At 42.4% G+C, this 24,708-nt stretch overlaps 1 protein-coding gene across 6 annotated transcripts in view; it reads right to left on the reverse strand.

Moving 5' to 3' along the window:
• The window catches only part of CRACDL (CRACD like), a 99,246-nt gene that overhangs the window by 30,531 nt on the left and 44,007 nt on the right, over positions 1-24,708 (reverse strand). For 4 of the 6 annotated variants that reach the window (XM_053305691.1, XM_053305690.1, XM_053305692.1 and 1 more), the window contains 7 exons: positions 21,137-21,213; positions 16,505-16,670; positions 13,212-13,347; positions 11,845-12,006; positions 10,836-10,904; positions 5,379-5,606; positions 377-1,991 (listed from right to left, as the gene is read on the reverse strand). In XM_053305691.1, coding sequence (XP_053161666.1) covers positions 377-1,991; positions 5,379-5,606; positions 10,836-10,904; positions 11,845-12,006; positions 13,212-13,347; positions 16,505-16,670; positions 21,137-21,185 — 2,425 coding nt within the window. In that variant the 5' untranslated portion in view covers positions 21,186-21,213. Of the gene's footprint in view, positions 1-376; positions 1,992-5,378; positions 5,607-10,835; positions 10,905-11,844; positions 12,007-13,211; positions 13,348-16,504; positions 16,671-17,087; positions 17,215-21,136; positions 21,214-24,708 lie in introns of those variants that run through there. The other 2 variants (XM_053305695.1, XM_053305694.1) reach the window with 2 other exon arrangements.

Below are 24,708 nucleotides of genomic sequence, written 5' to 3' on the forward strand. Positions count from 1 at the left end.
GCCTCAGAAGCTCACCCAAGTGTTACTGTATGCATGCCAGGGGCTCTTGGATTCCCCAGAGAGGCCAGGCTAGGAGGGGCTGCAAGGATTTCAGAAGCCCTGGAACATGTGTAGAAGCTCTTTGAATGTTGCCCTTTATCTGGAAATCCAGTTCCACTGTTACGATATATAAAAAGGAGGGTCTCTGTGTTTAACAAGTCAGTGCAGTTATGTATATTTCTTAAATACTTATGATGTAGTACAAAACACAAATTACTGAGCTTTATAGTCTCCTGATGCAAGAAACATTAATAAAAGTTTTGTTGTAATAATGCCTCCATATAGCTTTTTGTTAAATCTTCCATTCAAGTATAATTTAGACATAGAAACTTCTTACCAGGTAATTCAGATGGCCTTGTTTTTTTCTCCAAATCATAGTCTTCGTTTTTGAGTTCAGGATATTTGGTTCTCTTTTCTTGCTTTTCTAGGCTTGTGTTTATAGTGCCAGTAATTATGAAGTGTTGCAAAATAGGCTTCCTTGGCAATGGAGGTTTTGTGCTACACTGTTCAGAGGATTTTGTTTTAGTTTTGAGGCTTTCATTTAAAAAGTCACTGATAGGTATGTCAGTTGTTTTCCTGATCTCTGCTTTTTCATCTTTTAGCGAAGGCAGTCCTTTTTCTAAATTAAACTCTGCACTGTATCTTTTAAGCTCCTTGGATTCCTCTGAGGAGTTGTCTCTGTATTTTACTGATAAAGAAGTGGATCTAAGTTTGCCTTGAAAGGGACTTCTGTCCTCACAACTTGACTGGCCAGCATTGGATTGCTGTGGCAGACCAGAACCAAAGTTACTCAACACTGGTTTTGAACTCCCAGCCTGAGACAGCAAGCCAACCACTGTTCTCTCTAGTGTTCTCTCAGCAATTTCCGATTCTGATGCCTGTTGATTAGAACGGTTTTTTCTCTCCTGTGAAGAATTCACCTGCGCATCATCCTTCAGGTACTCATTCCTTGAGGGGTTTTTTATTTTAGATTGCAATATCTGCATGTTTAATGGACTCTCACACTTTGAATTGTCCTTCACGTTCATGCTGCTAGCTCTTGATCTCCCTTGGGCTGACGACACAGAAAATTTTCTCAAGGCACTGGGCTCGCTGGTTGCTTTCTCTGCTTTCCATCCCAAAATCAACATACGAGGCACTGCTGGATGATTGTTCTCCTTGTCTGACACAGGAAACTCATGAGTTGGTTTCATTTTGTCTAGAGCTAAGGAGTAAGGTTCATCTGTACGTGATGTACATGAAGACTGAGAAGAATTACTACTCTCAGGGTAGGCTGTATCTGTAAGCTGGAAAGGACTTTTTGGTAAAAGATTGATAGAATTCGGCAATGAAGGAGACTCTGTATTATAAATATCTTCCATAAGCACCTTAGCATCCTTTGGTACATTTTTTCCTGTTCCAACTAATGCAGGGAGTATATCATTTTCAGTAGAGATGTCCTTGTCAGGCAGCATGTCATTCTCTGAAGGCATGCAATCTGTCTGTCTCTTTTCTTGGTTTAACACACCAAGTGACATCCCATTTAAATTCCCAGAGTTCATCTTTAGGGTTTCAGAGTGCTCTTTTTCCTTTTGTGATTCTTGGGCTAAAGTAACATTTTGGGTGGTTGTATCTTCTTTCGATTTGGATGATGATGGCAATGATGTAGTGTAAAACAATTTTTGCGTAGTTTGGCAGTCCTCTAGATTATTTTCACAAGGAGAGTCCAGTTTAGAAGCAGAGTGCAGCATGCAAACCTTTTCATTTTGGTGACCCAAGTTACGCTGAAGACCTTTTGCTGTTTGGGGTGTATGGAAATACACTGTATTGTTTGATACAACTGTACTTTTTATCACTTCCTGATGACTGGAACTGCCAGCTTCATGGGTCAATTCAGCCAGCAGATCTTTCTTTTCACATTCATTTTTCTCATGAGTACACCTCAAGTCATTCTGAGATGCAGCCAGGTTCCTCTGCAGGAAACAAATAATACAACAATTTACCTATTTATTCTTAAAGCACAACATTACTTTCTTCTTCTCTGCTCACTTCTAAGATGGAAAAGTCATTAATGGAAAAGATGCTCCCACCATTTCAAAGAGAGAGTGTCCCTGCAGTGATTGTTGTGAAAAACATAATTGTTTTTTGCTTACTATACCTTAGAAATTATTATGCAACAGAGAGCAGTGGAATATAGTTGTTTAGAAACCAGGATTTCCAACACTAACAGCTTTCCAACAGGGCAAGCAAATGGAACAAACAACTATTATAAACTGAAGTTTCATAGTTTCCTGCTCTTCATAATGATGCTCTTTTCTCCGAAATGACCATCACGCAGGTTTAAAATAAAAAAACTTCAATGGATCTATAAATTTAGCTCATTATTTTTACATGCTGTGACAATATTAAAACTTTTATACTTGCCTGCACTACTTACAACTACGAAAAAAGCTTCCTGAAAGGTCATATGTATTTATGGGAAGGTGTTTTTAACAGCACTCTTCAGAAAAGCTTTTAAGCATTTAGAACTGGCAAAATACACAGAATAATTTCATCTTCCTATAGGGATTGTGTAGCAATGGGGCCCTCCCTTACCCTAAAGAATGAAACGGAAGTGAACCCTGTCTTTTCTGTCAGGCAGTGACCTCTGGGGATCAGCCACTCAGCACACGGTGGTCGGAACCTAGAGGGTCTGGTGGCAGGAAGTGAAAGGGGTCGTTCTCAGAAGGATCCAGGAGGATGATGAGAGAAGATGGGGAGCAGGCTTCGTGAGCTGCCTCATGGCCAACAGCCAGCCTGGAGACTTCTCTCATGGAAGGACATATGCAGACCTTTGAGAGACAGGATTGCAGGAAGCTTGAATTCTCTCCTGGAGTTTGGGGTAAGTTCATGGAGAAAGGAAGCCAAGGGCTTTTGGCTTCGGAAAGGCTTAGACAGGGAACAGTGTGATAGCTAGCCTGCATCAGATGATTTACTTTCCTTTTGTGCTTTGAAAATCCTCACACCTGGTTTATTGTGTTTTATTTTGGAACATAACCTTAGAAACACTAGCCTGAGCCCTTTTTATCCAACTAGGGGGCTGTAGAAGTCTCTGTACCCTGTAAAGGTGCTTTTAAAAGGTTCCTTGAAACTGGGGGTGCTTTTTGAATTATCCTTGCAACTGGGTAACCACGATTTTTAAAGCGTGCCACTCTAAATACCAGCTGGGATGTTCTTTGGAAGTAATCATGTAAAGTACTGAGTATTTCTTTTTATCTGTAACTCAAAGCTGAGAGCGCCTCAGACTGAAGCAGCCTGTAGTATTTTGAATAAAGTTTTTCTCTTTTTGTTTTTTATATTTTGCCTGTCTCTGAGTGGATTTTTAACTCAGGAAAAAGGGGTTTTACTCTGGTGCAAACATGTCTCAAGTTTGATTGCTCAGCAACTCACAGTACCAAGTTTGCACTTCACATGTAGGCTGCATGTGGAGGGTTTTTTTTTGTACTTCTCCACTGGTAAAAGAAGGAGAGTTTTCCTGGAATTTCGCCCACACCAGGGAGGGATTTTTAACTGTTAAAAAGTGGGCATGGTGGCAGCAATTACCAGTTTTAAGTTTTAAAGGAATAGCCTTTGTTGAGCAAACCTGGAGGAAATGAAGCAGCTTAAATCCACTGGCAAAACACAGAATTATTTCATCTTCCTATAGTGCTTATATTTGTCTTTGTAACAGCTATCTATTCTTCAAAGAAACAGTTTTGATGTGAATGTCTTAAAGATATGCTTTTGCATTCTCTAGAGGTTAAAGCTTTTGATCTTGGGCTGCTACTACAACTGTTTGCACAGCAAATGGCCATGAAAGTCAATCACAACTAAGGAAAAATTACACACACTCTTAGAGACAGACACAGAAGCATTTACATTCTAAATGCAACTAGATACCTCAGAAGGTGAGCAAGTTAGAGCACCCAGTATTAAAAAGCAATGTGGCCCTAGTGCCTGTTAGTAAGCTAGGAGAACAGAGAAAAACAGTTATTCTTGTATATAAATCTACCAAAATACACATCTATAAAAAAGAGCATGAGATTCTGATAAGTTAGAAATCTTAAAACAAACATATTTAACCACACAATTCTTCACACTGTGAAGGCAACACCAGCACTGTACCATGATTTCTGGCCATTCCTGGAAGCTGAAACAACAATGAAGTGAGAAAGTCACAATACAGGCTCCATCCACATGGCCTGGAAGTTTTTCACACCTGGCTTTTAGTTCAAATCTACTCCAGAATAGAGGTATGCGTTCACATATTGGCCAAATTTATGCCAAAGCCCCTGTGAGCTATCAGGGAGTACTTCACACACAATTCAGGTTTTTCATTGCGCATTAGAGTGTAGCCTGGTTTATTTCCGGGGTAAAAAAATCCAATTTTTGCATCAGGTTTTTTGGACCTTTGAACTCACACTGAAACCTCACAGAAAACCTGTGCTGAAGCCTGCTGTCTGGGAAAGTTCCTGGAATTTACCACAATACCTGAGTGAGGCAAGCAGTAACTGCACTGCAGGAGCTCTTGTACTGCAAATGTAACGGGGAAAAGGAGACCTAGAATTCTACTGGTCATCTTGAGATAGACATTTACATTCTGAGGCATCTATTTTGAAGGCAAACGTGTTCAAACTACTTCCCACCATACTTCAAACATTATCCCCGTCTGTACCCTTAAAGTGACTGAAAAATGTAATCTTGGGAAATGTTAAGTATATAAACTATCTCTATAAAACAAAGGGTTGTACTTTGGAACAAAAAGAGAAGAGGAAACTCTTGACCTAGAAGTAAAAACAGTAGCCTTGATATAGTCCAAGCCTGAGCATCTTTTCACCAAGCTATTGACTATGGTGCAGAGATTTGCATTTCTTAGGCTTTTGGCATGTTTGAGTTTACCATCTATGCTTGTTTTACATTATTGTTATAGCCATTCAGAGTCTTTGGGGAAAACTGAGCTACAATATTAAACTAACAAAATGGTGAGCACACAAAAATTACAAGCAAAATTACAATTCCACAAGATGTCTTGTTCCAACCTTCTCACTTACTCTTTTCCTCAGCTTAATGATGTCTTTCTAAAGCTACCTTATTGCCTTGCCTCGCTATATTATTGTTATGAAAATGATCTGTTCTGCTTTTCAGTTGTATCTTGCTCTCTGAGGAATTTGGGATACACGCATGCAGCTCTCATTAAGCAGGAGTTAAGATAAGACAGCAATAAGATATCTATTCAAAGCCATATATGTAATACAAGAGGAGTTAAGGATGAAATTACAATGGCAACAGAAAGAAAGAATGTATTTTAAAAAGTTATCTCGCTTTCTTTTTTTGTCAATTACCGACAGTGGTTGTCTTGTTTTACTAGATCTCTGGTTCCGTGGTTTTATTAAAAGCTTGTGCTTAGCAGCTGAATTATCCAAGCAAGCAGAGAACTCAGGCGGGGTATCAAAATCAGCAGGAGGTGAGAGGCTGCAGTCAGATGTTTGCAGAGCTATAATTTTAGCACTTGACTGCCTAGGGAATAGCTGGCTTTCGGTAGAACAGGGTCTCAATGGAATCGATGTGACCTAAAGAAGAAGCCCACAAGCAAAAGAAAAAAGTGTCAGAGAAACTTTTTTTAATTTAAAAAAACCTTAAAATCTTAAGAAAATTTTAAGTGTCATGTCATCAATAATGGAACCAACAACTTTGCAAAACAAAATCTGTACTTGCTAGAGGCGTCACACCTTTTTGTCACACAGAGGTTAATCTTCAAGTTGCAGGGAAAGCATGTATTTTGCAAACTTGTACTGATTGCATAAATGTCCTTCCAGCCTCATGTATGTAATCTTGGGCAATGCTAAGCATATAAAATACCTATATACAACAAAGGGTTGTATTTGTCTACAGTTTTGAAGAAGTCAGGCGGTATATATATTAAATAAATAAGATGTATATAAATCAGAAAGCCAGTACATGAAGGGGCTTGCCAATCTACATATATACGTCCCCAAACACATTTCCAATGTTCTAAAACTACCATTTTAATGGCAGAGAGATCAACCTCCAGAACAGTGCAAAGGAAAATAAAGGTAAAGTTGATGTTTTAAAAGCAACACAACAAATTTTGCTCTGTTGCTGCTGGGCATTTTTATATCACCAAATAATATCTCACAACATTTTACATAAGACTAGGTATACATTTAACACTACCACCAATTTATTTCACTGAACAAGTGAATGAGTTTTGTTTTTTACATGCAGACACCAATATTGAAGGGCCAGTTCCTGTTCTGATCCCCACCACTGATTCTTCTGCACCACTGCAGGTCTCCCTACAGACGTCTCTAATTTATTATTTATTTTTGGCTTTCCTTCCATCGAGTTCAAAAAGGCATACATGGTCTTCCATAGAACTCAAGGCTGTCTCCCATTCAGGCAGTGGCCAGACCCACCCTTGCAAGGTTGCTGTGTCATGTGCCTTCACACAATGCTGTCCTATAATCCATTCAATGCAAAAGAGGCAAATGCTTTTCCCCTACAAAACTAGATTGTCCTTTAGAAAAAGCAATGCCTGAGATGAGAAACCATAATATTTTCCCTTATAAACCAATTTCAACCTTTTTCCTGTTTGCCAAAATACAAGATGCCCTCCTACCAAAGCTTTGCATTTCTTCACTGAATTACATATTTGGATTGGATAGAATTGTTTCATTCTTTCTTCTTGGAGAATTTCATTTACTCCAAGTTTGATCTATAGAAGATCTACTTTCAGGGGCGTAACGAGGCTGGAGTGGGCCCAGAGACAAAATTTTAAAATAGGCCCCTCGCTGATACACAAACACTCACTTCACATGTGACTTGCCTCTGGGGGGGCCCTCGAGGTGTGGGGGCCCCCAGGCAGCCGCCTCCCCTTGCCTAATGGTAGTTACGCCCCTGTCTACTTTCCAAACTGGGAAATTAAATTACTTTCAGATGGGGGGGAGGAGGAGAAGAAGCTTCCAATCTCACTTAAGAATCCCCCATAGTGAGGATTTGTTGCTGGACAACAGCCTGTAGATGGGCAACCTCTCCTTGAGTACCAAGAGGATCATCAATCCTAGACCCTCCCTACCCATCTTTCATGCTCCTCTTCCTCTCTGTCTTTTCAGGTGGCTCACTGGGAAACAGAGATTCACCAAGCAAAGCCAGAAGAGAGAGGAGCACTTACCACCCCTCAAGAGAATCTCCTGGGTGCCTTATGTAAAATTCTGCATTTGGATTAAAACAACAACGGCACAAGTGCAGGATAAACACCACCACCACCACCTTTATTTGTATGCCACCCCATAACAAGTTGTTCTCTGGGTGGCTCACAAAACATTAAAACATGAAATAAAAACATGTTTATCAGAGAGACCTGGATAGCAGTACATATGAAAGGGACCTAGGTGTCTTACAGTGTTCTTTCTAATTTTTCTCATCTGTGCGCAGAATGAGTTTTGTTCTGGGTGGGAGTATCAAGGCAGTGGGTGCACACATGCATTCAGAATGGGGCCTTCCTGACTCAACCTGAATGGAATCTAAAATTGAGCGGACATAAACAAACTTGTGAGCGCAGGCATGTGCGCACACCTTAGAGGGAACACTGGTGTCTTAGTGGACAATAAGTTGAATCCGAGCCAGCAGTGTGATGCAGCTGCTAGAAAAGCTAATGCAATTTTAGGTTGCATTGACAGAGGTATAGTGACCAGATCACGAGAAGTGATTATTCTACTCTGGTCTACATTACTCAGGTCTCACTTGGAACACTGTGTCCAATTCTGAACCCTGCATTTTAAGGAGGACATTGATAAACTGGAATGGGTCCAAATGACAAGAAAGATGGTGAGAGCTCCAGAAACTAAGTCCTATGAGGAGCAATTGAAGGAGCTGGGTATATCCAGCCTGGAGAAAAGAAGGCTAAAGGGAACATGATAGCTATCTTCAAAGATCTGAAAGCAGAGGCACTCTTTCCCCTGGACATCTGGGCCAAAGTCCAGGGCCTCTACACACCTGGAGGATCCCCCAAATCCTCTTTAAGATTTGGACCACACTACACCCCGGGTGGTGTGGTCGCCATGTTGTTGGCCTGTGCTGCACCGGGCAGCCAAGCGTGGCTGTGACCTGCACTAGGAGGCTGACCGTGACCTCTGCTTTAGTGACGGGGGGAGGGAGTGGGGAAAGAAATATGTAGGATAGGAATATGTGAAGTTGCATGTTGAAATGTTTCTGCTAATCCACATTTGCATAAATATACCTGTTCTATATTCTTACATTTTTGTGAGTTCAGCTGCTGTTTGTGCCTTCAAGAACCCATGTGTTAAAAATACTGTGTGTGTCACAGTGTGTGCGTGTGCAGGGGGGTGATGCTTAGCTTGCAGCTATTGGGGGTGGGGTGTGTGGCAGCCTCCAATGGCTTTTAGGTCTAGACTCCAAAATTACCTAGGTGCACCTCTGTCTGAAAGCCTGCCACATAGGAGGAAGAGTGGACTTGTTCTCTGCTGCTCCTAAGGGCAGGACTAGAACCAATGGGTTAAAATTACAAGGAAGCAGATTTAGGCAAGACATTAGGAATAATTTTTTTTAACTACAAGAACTGCAGTAATAGAAGACTTCATCTAATGCAGTGGAGGACCGTCCGAGGCTGGACAGCCATATGTCAGGGAATAGTGCAGCAGTTCCCTGAACTGAGTAGGGGGGTTGGACTAGAAAACCTTCAAGGCCATTTCCAACTCTAACATTCTATGATTATTGAATTGGTCTTGAACCAGTTAGATCCCTTTTTGTGTTTATCAGTTTGGCTCCAATTCAAGTTTAAGGCAACCAAGAGATTCTAAGACCCATTTCAGTTCAATAAAACAAGCCCTTCTGGACTGTTTTTTGAGTTCAATTGCACTCCTTGCCAACAGGGATCCCCCCCCCCGCCCCCAGAGTTGTAGATCTGCTAGCATTGTTTAGGAAGAAACTGGATTTCGCCTTACACATGATCAGTTATGGGGCAAACAAGCCAGATAGATAAGCCAATATCAACAACAACATGTCAGTTGCTACAGAACACAGCAGATTACGTTGCAGAATTGTACAATAGATAAGTCCCTAATGCATACTACATCCAGTACATTTTGTCAGAGGTCAACAAAACCTCTTTGGATGTACGTGTTCATATATCCAAAGGTACAACAGAACTATCTTCTGATGGCATTTACACTTCTAAGTCTCTCTGGAAACCCTGGGAGACAGTTTGTCCTAGTGTGTATATCCTGACCAAGAGACAGGAATACAGAACCCACAGGGTTTTATTTTTTATTTAAAAGAAAAACATTCCTGCCATATATAATGTGCTATGTTACAGCTTTTAAAGTACTGGGATAGTGTGTAAGTGCACAGAAGGCAGCAGCTAAGGTCCCATCAGGCCTCCAGGGCTAAGCAGCTGGAACTGCTGCACTTGTCTAACAGTTTCAGTCAGCACCTACGCCTTCTTTTCAACTGAATAATTCTGCCTTGCCCTCTGCCATAGGTCCAATTCACATAGGTATGTGCAGCACTCAGTATCATCAGCGTATGATGAGATTTCACTTCATGACTCTTGGCTGAATATACGAAGTGCCTCCACCGAAAAGCACTACCTTGGAGGTAATGCAAGGAGATATGGGAATTCATTGTTTAATACAAATAAGTCACCTCCTCCATATGTGAAAGCAATCAACTTCATGGCACTACAGAGTACAACTCCTTTTCAACAATGCCCGATTTAGGAAACTGAAGAAATTTGTTTACTTGCAAGCCATGATGTGCAGGTTTGAAGCTAGATGCCTTGTGTTCTGTCCCATGGACAAGAACATTCCAGAAGAAATTGTGCAAGAATTACTAGCAGTTGGTATCCTTTGAAACCACACTGGGAGTTAAAAGTACATTCTATATGTCAGGAAAATCTTCAGTGAGGAACCACTTCGTTCTTTGATTTCCTTTCTATACATTACTTCTTTTCTCCCCCATTTCCAGAAATAAATGTTCTTTACATTGCACACTCTGCCCCGTCTCCCAGATGCATGCAATATCTCTAGCTCTTTTCCAGATGAGAATTAATAAATGGGACCCTTCAAGGGGCTGCTAAAACTGCTCTTCAATCTGTTGGTCATATGTGCTGCTGATTGAAGAGAGGTACCTATGTACTCCAACTTCAAGGACTGGGGATATATGGTCTCAGCAATTATTCTGGCTCATGCAGGGTGTGCTAAGAAACTGAATAAGTTCAGATCCAGGTCTCTCAAAAGAAAGACCAGTCACTGCCATCAGCAAAGCACTTCAGCTTAGATCCCTAAGAGAGAATAGTGGTTGGGTAGTTAGAAAGCTATAAAGTGACTGCTGTTCATCCTGCCTGTCTATGTGACCTTGAGAATACTGCTTAGATCAAGTTAGCAGTAACTTCTCTGCAAAGAGGAAGGTATTTGAGAGTCTGGAGACTTCCCTGACTGACAAGTAAAGTTTGACCAAGCTTGTCTCCATTTCACCTTTTTCTGAAGGCTAAATTTATTGGTGCTTGACATCTCAAAGCAGAGCATATGGTAAATACATAAACTCTTCTCATATAATCTATGATAGAATTACTTAAACTGTTAGGCAAGGCATTAATTAATGTCTCTTTCATTAATGTCTCTTAGAAGAGAATGTTTCAACCCCTACTTGCACACAGCTCTATGGAAGTACAGAGATCACACAATTGTTTTGGATTGGTGCCACTGTGTATTGTTTTCTTGCCCCTTAATATGTACATATATATATATGGTTAAGGTTACCTGTTCTTCTTCTTCACTGCCTGTTCCAGCTAAACTCAAAGAGCTAAGATGCTTGTGAGAGTCAGAGAACTGTGGGGTGGAATTAGGAAAAGACTCAGTGATACAATGAGAGGATATAACAACAGAGGCTACACACTACACAAGAGTACATACAGTCTACAAAAATGTACGTTACAAGCAGAGACTCTATGAAGAATTAGTAGGGATCCTGAAAATATAAAGATGGGTGAGATGAATACTATTTAGAAAGCTGATTTAAAACTGTGTTCAATTATTACTAAGAATATTTTGAGAACCAAAAAGGTTCTCAAAGTGATTTGCATAGCAAAAGGAATGAAAAAATGTTGCCTGACCCAGAGGGACTCACAATCTACAAATAAGAAAACACAAAGCAAAGAGACACCAGCATCAGTCACAGGAAGGGATGCTGTGCTGGGCTGAACAGGGACAGTTGCTCTTCCCTTGCTAAACAGAAGAGAGCCACCACTTTTTAAAAAGGTGCCTCTTTTTAGTTATCAGAGTAATATACACTTTTCTTCTTACATTGCTGAGGAGTATCAACAGATCAAAATCAGTCTTTTGATTTCCTATCAGTCTTCATTTCATTCTTGATTTTTTAAGTAATTTCTTTGATAGGTTTCTACCACAGCAGCAGTATTCCAGTCCAAACCACAAGGCAAAAATGCATTCATGAAAAATCTTTCACAGTAAATAAAGCAATCCCAAACACATTCTACAGAATTCTGTTTTAGAACCTTTTGATTAGACTCATCTTCACATTTGTGCATTCCCCTCGCGCCCCCCACCCCAAAACAACAACTTGGTCTTGACAATGCTGGGACTTACATTTTCCCAATAATTATTGTTACAGGCTTCACCTTTCATCTGAATGGCTGTTTATTACAGAGTACTAGAGTTGATTTCTTTAACTGATAAAATAGAACAAGTTGCTGTTTTCACCTTGCATTTAAAAACAACATTCAGAAATTGAATGCTTGGTTTATCCTACCTTAGTTGTACAGGGATTTAAAATTTCCTGCAGCAAAGATGCTTCTGGTGGACTTCTGGGTAACCCATCATCCTCTGAACTCATCCCAGCATCATCCACTCTCTTTGAAGGCATTCCAAATGGAGACGACACTCCTAATTTCCAATTCTGCTGGAGCTTCAACTACAATTTTTAAGAAATCAAGTATTTTTGATGTATTTCCCTTATTTTCAAAGGGCTAAATCATGAAGTCCTGATCCTTCCCCAGTATTGGCGTGTATGGAGAAATTTAATGTATGATTCAATGGACAGAGTCACCAAAATGCCGTGTGCAGGCCATGTGTGTGCCGACGCTGTGTGGAGGCTGCAGGGAACAGTGCTGTAGCTGTGCATGGCATTTTGGAGAGCAGGTGTCGCTGCTGGAACAGCGGTGGGGCGGGGACAAGCAAGTAAGGAGCTCTTTACCTGCTTTCTAAGGGAACTGCTCCACACTCCACTGCCGGCTGCCCAAGCCATTCGTGCACATCCCTAGCTTCTACAGACAAACTATACATTGCATGGATCAGCCTGACCCATTCCTAGTTGAGATCCCACAGATATCCTGACAAGACTCACCATAAGGACAAGCTAGGTGCAGGAGATAAGGACCCTGGCTAGATTCCAGTGGAGCAAGAATCAGAAGCAGGCTGCAAAGCAACTCAGAGTAGAAGCAAGGATGTTGTTCCAGCAATTGTCTGGAGCCAATTTAGCAGTCCTGTTTTCAGGGTGTTGTCTCTAGCTCCACCCCCTGAGGAAAGCAGTTGCAACTTAAAGGGGCCATGCCCTGTTTTTCAGGCATTTGCTGTGGTGGGATGGGAAGCCTTCTGTTAGGTCTGCGATAAGCTGGTGGTGGTAGGGTATCTTCTAGCACAACAGAGTTCATAGGAAGAGGAAGCACCCAAGTCAGAGGAGATACAGATACCAGCAGTACTGGATCCTGGGGCTCCCCTCCCACGGAAGACTCTGGCAAACCAGGTATTTCCAGGACCCTCTCTAGGTACGGTTCAGGCCCCCAGTCTTTCCCATCCTCCAAGTCGGAGTCCAGGGCAATGACACAGCCCTTACTATACCACCCCAAAAGGTACATTCTGCTTTCAGCTCCACAAAGCATGATAAGACTTAATGACCAGGCTTCATTGCTATTCAGGTTAATTCTGGTGGCTAAATGCTCTACAACATTAACAGAGGAGCCTTGCTGAGAAATGGTTCTGATCGTTGTTCTAATGTGTTATACATTAATGCCATTTGTGTACTACTATCAGACAGGGAATAGAAGACTGTTGCTTTTACATTTAAAACTTGGAAACAGAAATCAGTGTTTTTCATATACTGTATACATTTTACATTACCTGCAATGCCCTAATCCGATCAGAAACATTTTCCTGAGAAAATACTCGGCCTGGCCTAGGAGGTTCTTGTGTCGTGTCAGGAATAAAAATGCTGTCATGTGACAAGGCTCTGCTCCCCATAATACCTTTGTGCATCCTAGGAGAAGATGGAAAACTAGTGAAAAATGCATGTGCTTCATGTTTAACCTTCATACTCCATAATTAAGTTTGTTTTTCAAACCCTGAATCTAAAACCCTCTTGAAAGTAAAAGTGTAATGAATGAGAAGAGAGGCTAAAGCAGGGCTGCCTGACTGAAAGAGTATCCCAAATGGTCACTTGGGCCGCCATATTTTTATGGGCAGCTTCCACCTTTTATTAACAAGCATGTTCCTTTCTCAAAAAGGATGTTCATTTCAAAGCAGTGGGTAAATCCAAAATTGCAACCCAACATACTTTGCCGAAGGAAGATCTAGATGTCTGTTGCAGAAGGAATTAAAAATGAGGAATAATTAGGATTTGCCTAGGGAGTACCAGTCTGGGATTTGTGGAACTCTCCTGCGAGGGGTTTACGTTTAGTTTTTCAAAATTATTTTGGCCTCCTAAGGACATTTAAGACTGAGGAATAACTTCCCAATTGGTTCCAATTGCACTTTAGGCAAAATACAGGGACATCTTTAGGATGCATCCAGCTCTCTAAGACATTGTTTAGAGTTTCAGCTTCCATCAAAATTCAAGGACAAACTCAATTTAAACTTCCCATTGATGGCATATTTTACAAAACTGGAAGTGCAGTTACAAAAGCTAAAGCAAGTTACAGCAGCTCTTCTGTATATTTAATCTGAATTATTTTCAGTATTTGTAACAGTATTCATTCTTTGGTGTAACACACAGGTTTTCTAAGATGTAAGTAAATATGAAAAAAGTAAGTAAGTTGTGGTTTGGCATCCCCTAGTGGCAACAATGTGAAATGCAACACTAAGTATCTCTGAAAGTGAGTGTCTTGGGTTATCCATACACAGTGCCCAGTTTCTGAAAATAGGTACTGCAGCTCAACCTGAACAGAAGCCGCATCCTTCAACCTAAAACCCATTATTCCCAATTGCAGACACAAGGACTGTGTTTATTCAGTGCTGCAGGCAAGGCACTCTATTCACGCATAGTGATATTTTCATTAGGGATGTGCAAATGGATTTCCCGCGAATCGACTCGCGACGAATTGGGGGCAATTTGCGTATTTGCCCATGAACTGAATTGCCCCTTAAATGAAGGGGCTGATTCCAGGGTAAATCAAATTGCCCCCAATTCGTTGCGAATAAATTTGCACTGTGGGCACCATTCTGTCTGTGTGTTTTTCAACTGCCGATTGGTTTTCTGGAACTGGCTTGAGTTCTCCTTGCTTCTAGATTGGCTTATTGTCATTCAGATCAAGTGTTGGCATGTGTAACTATGCACCCACTGGCTGAGGGGAGGGAGGCCAAAAGAGGGAGTTTCCAAATGTATATAAAGGGCTACTTGGAGGAAGAGAGCGAGCCATTGCTTCTTGTGCCTCAAGAGAGGCTCATTGGAGAGAAACTGCAGCAGTATTGAGAGCAGAGTAGTGGTGGCCTGGGCCCACCTGGCCTCCACACTGTGAGTGAAGAGAGACACAGAGGCTTATCTGACTTTTTAAAAAATCCTTTTAATTTGCAGTGCCAACTGCAAATTAAATCTCCCCCCAGCTTTTTTATTTTTATTTTATTTTTGTACCAGCAGCACCAGTGGCTTTAACTGAGTGCTGCTTGGAATTTTATTTTATTATTCTTAGCCAGCCCCACCCCAGGTGGCTTTAGTAACTGGGGTGCTGTGTATGCAGTCCCCCCTCCCATTTTTTCAAAATAGTACCAACAGCCCAGTGGCTTAACTGGGTGCTGTGATTCCCCCCCCCATTTTATTTAAAGTGTACCAGCAGCCCCCAGGCTTTAACTTGGTGCTGCTTGGAATTTCAGTTCAGTTTATTGCATCCATTCATTGCAATCATTGATCAAATATACACATTTCAATCAAACCCAAATAAAAAGAACCTTAAGAGTAAATATTGACACAAACACACACACACCCCTCTAAAAAAACCCCACAATTACATAATAAAGTAGAATAAAATGGGAGAAAATATCTAAATTAACCATTTCTAGCACACCGTGTACGGATCTTAATTGCAGCTGTACAAAATCTGCCTGCCTGATACAAGGCATTGGTGTGTTTGTCAGTATTATTTGGGTATCTAAAATGTAAATTGCGGTAAAAAGAACAATACAGGAGCATATGGCCAACTGTCTCAGTATCCCCATTCCCACAGGGACATAGTCTCTCCATAGAGGGCTCTCTCTTGAACCTACCCTCCAGCACCACAGAGGGCAGCATGTACAGCCAAGCTGATGTCAGATTATACAAATAATTAGCTGCTTTCTGCTTGTAATTTTATTTGTTTGTTTTTCCCCTCAATAACTGGGGAGCTGTCATTATTTATATTTTCTATATATTTAATTCTCTTAAATGTACCAGTCGTTAATCCCATGTGCGGCAGCTCTTGCAAGAGTGTTGCGAGCAGGTGCCGGGGGATAAGCCACGGGGACGGGAGAAGCAAACAGCCATGGCGGCTGGCAGAGCCACACTGGCGGGAGGAGGCGGCCGGCCGGCCGGTGGAGCCACGCTGGCGACCGGCCAGCAGGTGAAGCCGCACCAGTGGGATGGCCGGCCGGCAGGCTGGTGGGAAGTTAGGTGCTGACGGTGAGAAAACGGCTGGGCCAAACTAGAGCTGCAGATACTCGACGTCTGGCCCAGTTAGTTTTATTTTATTTTGTAGTTCTGCTACCACCTTTTCTGCTGCTGTGTGCTGTCTGTGCCTGGTGGATTAATTTTCCTTTTTTGTAGGCTGGTTTTTGGGCTCCCTATGTTTATTTTTTTTCTGGTGTGTGTGTGTGTGTGTGTGTGTGTGTGTGTGTGTGTGTTTAGAGTTATTGTTTGAGAGAATGGGTGGGTGCCAACTGCTCTTCCCCCAGCAGGAAATTTTAAATACAACCTATAAGCAAGGCCATTAAGTAGATTACCATAATTGTCATTTTATCCTCTGGTAATCCTATAAGAAAAGCTGGGCTGAAAGGTACAGTCTTGTCTAAAGTCAGCAAGTGAGCTCCCTTGATTCCCAGAGGAAGGAAAAAGTGTTTTTAAAATGTGACTAAGTCTCTTGGGTGTTTAATCCACAGCCAATAACCTAGATTTTAAAAAAGTAAATTATTTTTTCTATGAACAACCTAAAGACAGTTCTGAGACTTACTCAAGTTCATCTTCAGAATCGTAGTCTATGTGCATGGCCCGAGAGGCGACATCGTTTATGGACTGGCATGGTTTCAGACTACCACTTCCTGGAGAGGACAATGTCTCTTTCCTTTTCCTTTTCCCAAATAACTTTTTCAGAGATATGAATTTTGACTTTTTCTTCCCTAGGTGAATAAATATTAAAGACTTGTGATTATTTCTAGGCAGCGTTTTTCGTCAAGTGCGTGTGCATGCACACACAGGTGCAAGAGAGGCAGTTTCTTCCAGTTGTCTCTTCTGCCACTGTTTTCTTGAATGAAAGGTCTTCCATATCTATACCAACAGCAAAGTAGTACTATTACAAGTACAAGTTAACTAAATTATAAGTTATGTAAAATAGCAAACCATTTACACCTGGAAGACGACATAATTGCTGCTATCATGTCCACCTAAGACCACTGGTCTGTCTAAGTCAGAATTACATGGACAGGCAGCAGGGGTCTTTCCCAGCCCTACATTTCCACTCTCAGGCTTAGGGGTCCTAAGGCTGTATTTTCCCTAGAAGTCTATTTTGAAGAATATTGTCTTCCACTCTCTCCCACCTTCAATCAAATCCCTTTTTCTTAGTAAAATTTCCTCTCTAGAAATACCCTCCTAGACTCTGTTCACCTTCAGAGCCACCCCACCCCAAGATCAGTTTCTTCTTTAGTCCCAACTGTTATTTTCCAACTGACCTCTGCTGTCACTCAGCCACAGAACTCTTGACTGAGAACATAGCTATGCCGCCTTGACAACAAGGTTCATCTGCCCACAACCAGCTATTAACCCTCTGTATTGTGGAAGCTCCATAATATGCATCAGACAGAAGTTCCTCAGGTGTCACTATAGCAAGTGATCAGAGAAGGTGTACCTCTCCAATTTCTGCCTATACAAACATATATACATACATTTATATACCACTTTTCAACAAAAGTTTCAAAAGCAGTTTACATAGTGAAATAATAAATAGATGGCTCCCTGTCCTCAAAGGGCTCACAATCTAAACAAACAAACATGACAGACACCAGTAACAGTCACTGGAAGCACTATACTGGGGTGGATAGGGCCAGTTACTCTCCCCATGCTAAATAAAGCAAATCACCACATTAAAAAGATGCCTCTTTGCCCAGTTAGCAGGGACATCTCTTTTCCCAGCCCAATGTCAAGCTGAAAGACCAAGGCAGAGTATGGGTACATGGAGTCTACTTTGTAGAGCCAACGTAATATACAAAACTACAAAGTCATTACTGCTTATATGGCACAAAAGTAAGGTGACCACATTTAACTTGCAATTTCTGAAGTTTATATAAATATAAAATGATACATCAAATAGTCACACATTAAACAGATCATGGTACATAAGAACAGCCCTGCTGGGTCAGGCCCAAGGCCGACCTAGTCCAGCATCCAGTTTCACAATGTTCCACCAGATGCCTCTAAGAATCCCACAGGAAAGAAGTGGGAGCATAAGTTTACTCCTGCTGTTGCTCCCCTGCAACTGGTATCTTGCCTCTGAGGCTGGAGATGGCCTATAGCCACCAACAGGTAGCCATTGACAGACCTGTCCACCATGCATTTGTCTAAGCCCCCTTTTAAAGCCTTCCAAGCTGGTGGCCATAACCACATCCCATGGCCAAGAATTCCATAGATTAATTATGTGCTGTGTGAAAAAGTACTTCCTTTTGTTAGTCCTAAATTTCCCAGCCTTCAGTTTCATGGGATGACCCCTGGTTCTAGTGTTGTGAGAGAGGGGGAAAATTTATCTGTCCACTCTCTACATGCATAATTTTATACACCTCTATCATGACTCCCCATACTCCCCTCTTTTCCAAATTAAAAAGCCCCAGATGCTGTAGCCCTGCCTCATAAGGAAGGTGCTCCAGGCCTCTGATCATCTTGACCTCTTCTGCACCTTTTTTTAATTCTACAATGTCCTCCTTAAGATAGGGTGACCAGAAGTAGGGGTGTGCACGGAACCGCAACACTGCAGTCCGGCACTGGGGTGGGGGGTAGCTTTAAGAGCGGCGGGAGGATTTACTTACCCCTCCCGCCGCTTTCCCGCTCTGGCGCCGTAATGTAATGAGTAATTGGGGTGGCAGGATACCTCCCTGCTGCTCCTTCCCTGATCTTGCTCTACAAAAACTCCCAGTAATCCTTTGCGCGCGCACACATCGTGCACGCGCTTCACGTCACTGATGTGCGCGCACGCAAAGGATTACTGGGAGGTTTTGTAGAGCAAGATCAGGGAAGGGGAGGCAGGGAGGTATCCTGTCACCCTAATTACTCATTACATTACGGCGCCAGAGCGGGAAAGCGGCGGGAGGGGTAAGTAAACCCTCCCGCCGCTCTTAAAGCTATCCCCCACCCCCGGACCGAACCACCCAGGTCCGGACCGGTCCGGAGGCCTTTTCAACAGCCTCCGGACTGGTCCGGGCCCATCCCTAACCAGAACTGTGCACAGTATTCTAAATGTGGCTGCACCATAGATTTGTATAAGTGCATTATAATAGCACTTTTATTTTCAATCCCCTTCCTAATGATCCCTAGCATGGAACTGGCATTTTTCACAGCTGCTGTGCACTGAGTCAATACTTTCAATGAGCTGTCCACCACTACCCCAAGATCTTTCTCCTGGTCAGTCATCGACAGCTCAGACCCCATCAGTGTATCTGTGGAGCTGGGTCACACACACCCCCTCCACATGCATCACTTTCACTTGCTTACATTGACTGCATGCACCATTTTGTCACTCACTCAACCAGTTTGGAGGGATCTTTTTGGAGCTTCTCACAATCTGTTTTGGATATCACCACTACTACAAATATTTATACACCACTTTTCAACAAAAGTTACCAAAGCAGTTTACATTGAGAAATAAAAATAAATAAAGGTAAATGGATCCCTGTCCCCAAAGGGCTCGCAATCTAAAAAGAAACATAAGACAGACACCAGCAACAGCCATTGGAGGGATACTGTGCTGGTGCTGAATATGGCCAGTTGCTCTCCCCCTGCTCAATAAAGAAAATTACCTCTTTAAAAAGGGGCATCTTTGCTCAGTTTGCATTATTATATGCCACTATAGATAACATTCCCCCCAATAACATATGAATAAATTTCAAACATATATATGAAATTGTTTATCTTCACCAAAAGCACTGATAACTACATCAATAGACAATTCAATACCTTACTTTTGTTTTCATTCACTTTATGTGTGCCAATTTTTTTTACAAGCACTAAATAAAAAAATAATTTCTCTCAAAAAAGTGTGCATTTGTTGTTCTTAAAATTTTAGTCTGAAATGCCTTTTTAATTAACAGTAAAAATAAGCTGTATGTCAAGTTCCTCCTCCTGCAATTTCTGCGGACAGCATTCCCATTTGAGCCACCAACCTGGTATTGGGCAATAAGTATGTCACTGCTACAAGACAGTCATTTAACAATATGCACAACTTAATTAAACATTGTTTACTTATTTTATTGTTTTATGAAAATATTTAAAACCTATATTTTGCATGAAAGGCATTTCAAGGCATAACATTAAAGCCGATTGAAGCTTTGGCACGTAAAGAGAGAAACACGCAGTCTGAATGGGGTACCTATTGAGATTTGTTATGTTTTCAAGAGAAGAGCTGTAAATTAAAAAGCTTAAATGAAGTACAAAATCTGGTTAGTAACTGGTTTCGGTATCATCAGCTAAATGAAATTTATAAGAAGGATCTTAAAGTTGGATTTGAGGATCAAATGTCGAGATTCGAGAAGGAGTTGTGTGAAAATGATGAAAAATTAGTCTCTAAGATGTAGAAGTTGTTGCTTTTGGAGGACACAAGAGATGAAGTGGTTAAAAAAACTATGATAAAATGGGCTCAAGATGTGGATCATAATATAGATATTGCTGCTTGGGAAAAAATATGGAAAACTGATTTAAAGTTCACTGCATGTTATACTTTAAAAGAAAATTATTATAAGATGATGTATAGGTGGTATTTGACACCGAAAAAATTGGCATTAATGTATAAAAATGTTTCAAACAAAAATGTTGGAAATGTGGACAATGTGAAGGAACTTTTTTTCATATGTGGTGGTCATGAGGGAAAGTAAAGGCCTTTTGGGATATGACATAATGAGCTGAAGATTTAGCACATGTATTGGAATATGCCTTGTTTGTTTTAACATGAGGAGATGCAGAGATAGCATAGAATAGTATTTTATAGAATAAGCTTGGGCTGCAATGTTTAATGGACCCAGCACAATAATTAAATAAAAGTCTTTGGATCAAAAGTGTCAAAGTAGTCGACCCTAATAAATCAAGCACTAGTTGAATACCAGTTACTTACAAAAATCACAGATGGTAAACATCACTTCGGAAGAGGCATTGCTCCTCTCAGACTCAAGAGGAAATGTCTTCTCTAAGATTGCACTACTGTAGAACATGCATGCATCATCCACAAGTAAGAAGTATGCATTTGTTTTATCCATATAATTTCTTTAACTAGGTAATGGCTCTAGAAATACCATAACACCTATTGTAAATACCTAAAGAGGCAGTAATTTAACAAAGTTTCCATGATAAATTAGGTTCTTTCAAATATAAACTAAAAGGGGCCCCTTACCTGAACTTTCCTCTCCAAATACTTCCATCTCCTGTAGCTTGATATCCATTGTCCTTGTAAAAATCACGTGGCAGTCACTACAATGAAAAATGGGGGGGAAATATGACAACTATTTAAGTGAAAATTCATTTTCATCATTTGTTGCAGTGCCCTTATATGACCACTGTTGCAGAGGCCTAAGAAATTTGAAGTGGCACAGAACTGTTGTAACTTCTGTAGAGTGGAACATTGGCTTACTGTGAAGGGTTCTTTTTCCCTGTGTTAGGAATTCATCAGATAGGATTGTATACTGAGCATGGTCGAGACAGAACAGGATCATGTGATGTAATTTGCTGCCAAAGGTGCCTCCCAGCCCCAGTTCCAGGGCTGTTGTGAAGAGTGAGAGATGTCAAGTGGAGAGAGCTGCTCCTATTTGGAGGCATCTGTATGAAGGAGAGAGCTAGAAAACTTGGTAAGAAGCAGGTAACATAGGATCAAGAAACATAATTTAAGGAGTAAGTAGAGAGAAAAAGCCAAAAGCCTAGCAACTGTAACCCTGAGAGCAGTCTCCCCCATCAGAAAAGGCGATCATCTAAAGGACTGTGAAATAATTCCCTCCCTGAAAAAGTCAGAAGACATCATCCGGGTGGGGCTGATGAGCTCCTAACAAAGGGGGAAATAACCCTTCACAGTAAGCCAATGTTCCTTTTTCCCCTGTGTAGGAGCTCATCAGATAGGGACGTACCCAAGCTAGAGAGCAACGGCAAATGGAAGAGAAGGATGCATTGGACCACTTGTTGGAAGACCGTGTGGCCAAGGCAGCCTGGGGAGTGGAGAAGAATGACACCTTGTAATGGCAAATGAATGGTGCAATGGAAGACCAGGTAGCCGGCAAATCTCTAAGAGGAGTGTGTGTGCAAAAAAGGCTGCAGACGTGGCCGTGCTTCTGGTGGAGTGAGCGGTTACCCCTCTGGGAGGAGGAAAGTTAAGAGATGTGTAGGCTAGGAGAATGCAGGACTTGATCCAATTTGCAAGAGTGGCCTTGGATACCCTGTTGCCCAAGGTGTGTGTGTGTGAAAGGAAACAAAGAGGGAATCTGATTTGTGAATGTCCTTGGTGCGCCTAATGTAAATGCGTAATGCTCTACACACATCCAATCTGTGCCAGAGCTTTTCCTTGGGATGGGATGGAGAAGGGCAAAAAAGAAGGCAGGACAATGACTTGGGACCTATGGAAGGAGGTGTACCTTAGGGAGGAAAGAAGGGTCAAGCCAAAGGTTAACTGAGTCAGACTGGAAAGTACAAAGTTCTCTGCGCACAGGCAGGGCACCTAGCTCAGACACCTGGAGGGCTGAGGTGATGGCCACAAGGAAAAGAAGCTTGAAAGTTAAGGTTTTTTAGAGGCAAAGAAGAAAGGGGTTTGAAGGGGGATTTAGTTAGGGCATTGAGGACCTTGTTGAGGTTTCATGAGGGAAACCGCTTGTGGGGAGGCTAGATTGGAGGCCCCTCTAAGGAACTTGGATATATGCGGGTGAAGGGAAGGTAGACCAGCATCGGAAGAGGAGATCTGCAGAACCGATGTGAATGCCAAAGCTTGTAAACTCAGGGTATTAGGTCGAAGATGTAGGTCCAAGCTGGCCTGTAGGAATGCAAGGACTTCTGGAACACCGGCGAACAATGGGTCTTTGTGTTGCGTATCCAGTGCAGGAAGGCAGCACAAGTAGCTTGGTAGACCCTGTTAGAGGATTGTTTTCGAGAGGCTAGAATAGTATTTTGGACCGGTTTGGAGTAACCCTGGGCTGCTAGCCTCAAGCGCTTAACTTCCAGGCAGAGAGCTGTAGCTATTCAAGGTTGGGGTGGACCAGCAGGCCCTGATGGAGCAGGTCTGGGCAACTGGGTAGGTGCCATGGGGGGCTTACTGACAGATCAAGTAGGTCGGGAAACCAGAGTCTGCGAGGCCAATGAAGTGTGACAATAATAATCTCTGCTCTTTCCTGGACAAGCTTCCTGAGCACCTTAGTGATTACGGCCGTGGGGAGAAAAATGTAGAGGAGAATGTTTGGCCATGGGGAGTTCAGGGCATCTGTTGCCTCCACTTGATGGGAGTGGAACCTCGTGAAGAAGCGAGGGAGGAGATGGTTGGAGGGGGAGGCAAATAGGTCTATCTGTGGGTGACCGAAGATTTGAAAGAACATGTCGGGATGAAGAGACCATTCTGCTGGGTCAAGGGATCTTCACCTGAGCCAATCTGCTTGTGTGTTTTCCTCCCCCTTGAGGTGTTCTGCCGTTATGTATCTGAGATTGGTCTCCGCCCATTGAAATAAGAGGTCAGACTCCATCAGTGATTTGGACCGTGTGCTGCCCTGTCGAATGATGTGCACCTTGGTGCTGACGTCGTCCGTCCTGACCAGGATGTGCTATCCTCGAAGGAGATGTTGAAACTAGATGAGCACAAGGTGGGCTGCATGAAGTTGCAGCCGATATATGGATAATTTTTATTCCTTGAGGGACCATGGGGCCTGTGCCAGATGGCCCAGGCAGTGGGCTCCCCAGCCAGAGAAGCTGGCATCCGTGGTCACCAAGAGGTGGTGGGGTTCTGAGAGCGGGAAGCCTCTGAGGAGAGCCAGAGACAGCCACCACTGCAGAGATTGCCTGAATGCCAGAGGCAGAGGAATGACATGATGAGTTGAAGCCATGATCATGTCCTGAAAGGGTAGGAGCAGCCATTGAAGGGGGTAGAATGGTCATCTGGCCCATGGAGTGCATTCCAGACACGCGATCAAGGATCCCAGGGCCTGGGAGAGCTTCATGACATTCACCGAACTCCTGTGGAGAAGGGGGCACAATTGGTTGGAGATCTTTTCTCTCCTTTCTGGTGAGAGAAGGATGGAGTCCTGAGAAGTGTCAAAAAGGGCCCCCAGGTGAACCAGGGACTGAGAGGGAACAAGGTGACTTTTTTCTGTGTTCACCACGAAACCGTGGTCTTGCAGGCAGATAAGTGTCGCTCGGAAGTCCTCCTGGGCTTGACGTACTGACAGAGATCTGATGAGGAGATCGTCCAGGATTAGATGGATGTGTATTCACCAGAGGTGTGCAATCAGCAATATCATGATTATCGTGAATACCCAGGGTGCAGACGAGAGCCCGAATGGAAGGGTATTAGAGAGCGTATTGGTATTGGAAATGTTGACCATTGGTATTGGAAATGTTGACCATTGTATGAAAAATAGTGGAGTATTCTGTGCTCTGGCCTGATGGGAATGTGCAGGTACAATTCCCAAAGGTCTACTGAAGTGAGGTAGTCCCCCAGCATATGGTCTCCTTGATTGTGTGGAGGCATTCCATCCTGAACTTTTTCTTTTGGATGAAGCGGTTGAGGAACTTCAAGTCAAGAACCACTCTCCAAGACCCATCCTTCTTGGGGATGAGGAACAAACAGGAGAGAGTACATGCAATGAAATCTTTGCGGATGGAACGCAATCTATCGCTCAAATCTGGAGAAGATGGTGAACTGCTTGGAGCATCTGAAGATGTTTGGCTGAATTGTTGGAGCATGGAGAAGGTAGGAAATGTTGGGGAGGGTAAGAGATGAGT

This window comes from Hemicordylus capensis, chromosome 3 (assembly GCF_027244095.1).
Source record: "Hemicordylus capensis ecotype Gifberg chromosome 3, rHemCap1.1.pri, whole genome shotgun sequence".
Classification (NCBI taxonomy): domain Eukaryota; kingdom Metazoa; phylum Chordata; class Lepidosauria; order Squamata; family Cordylidae; genus Hemicordylus; species Hemicordylus capensis.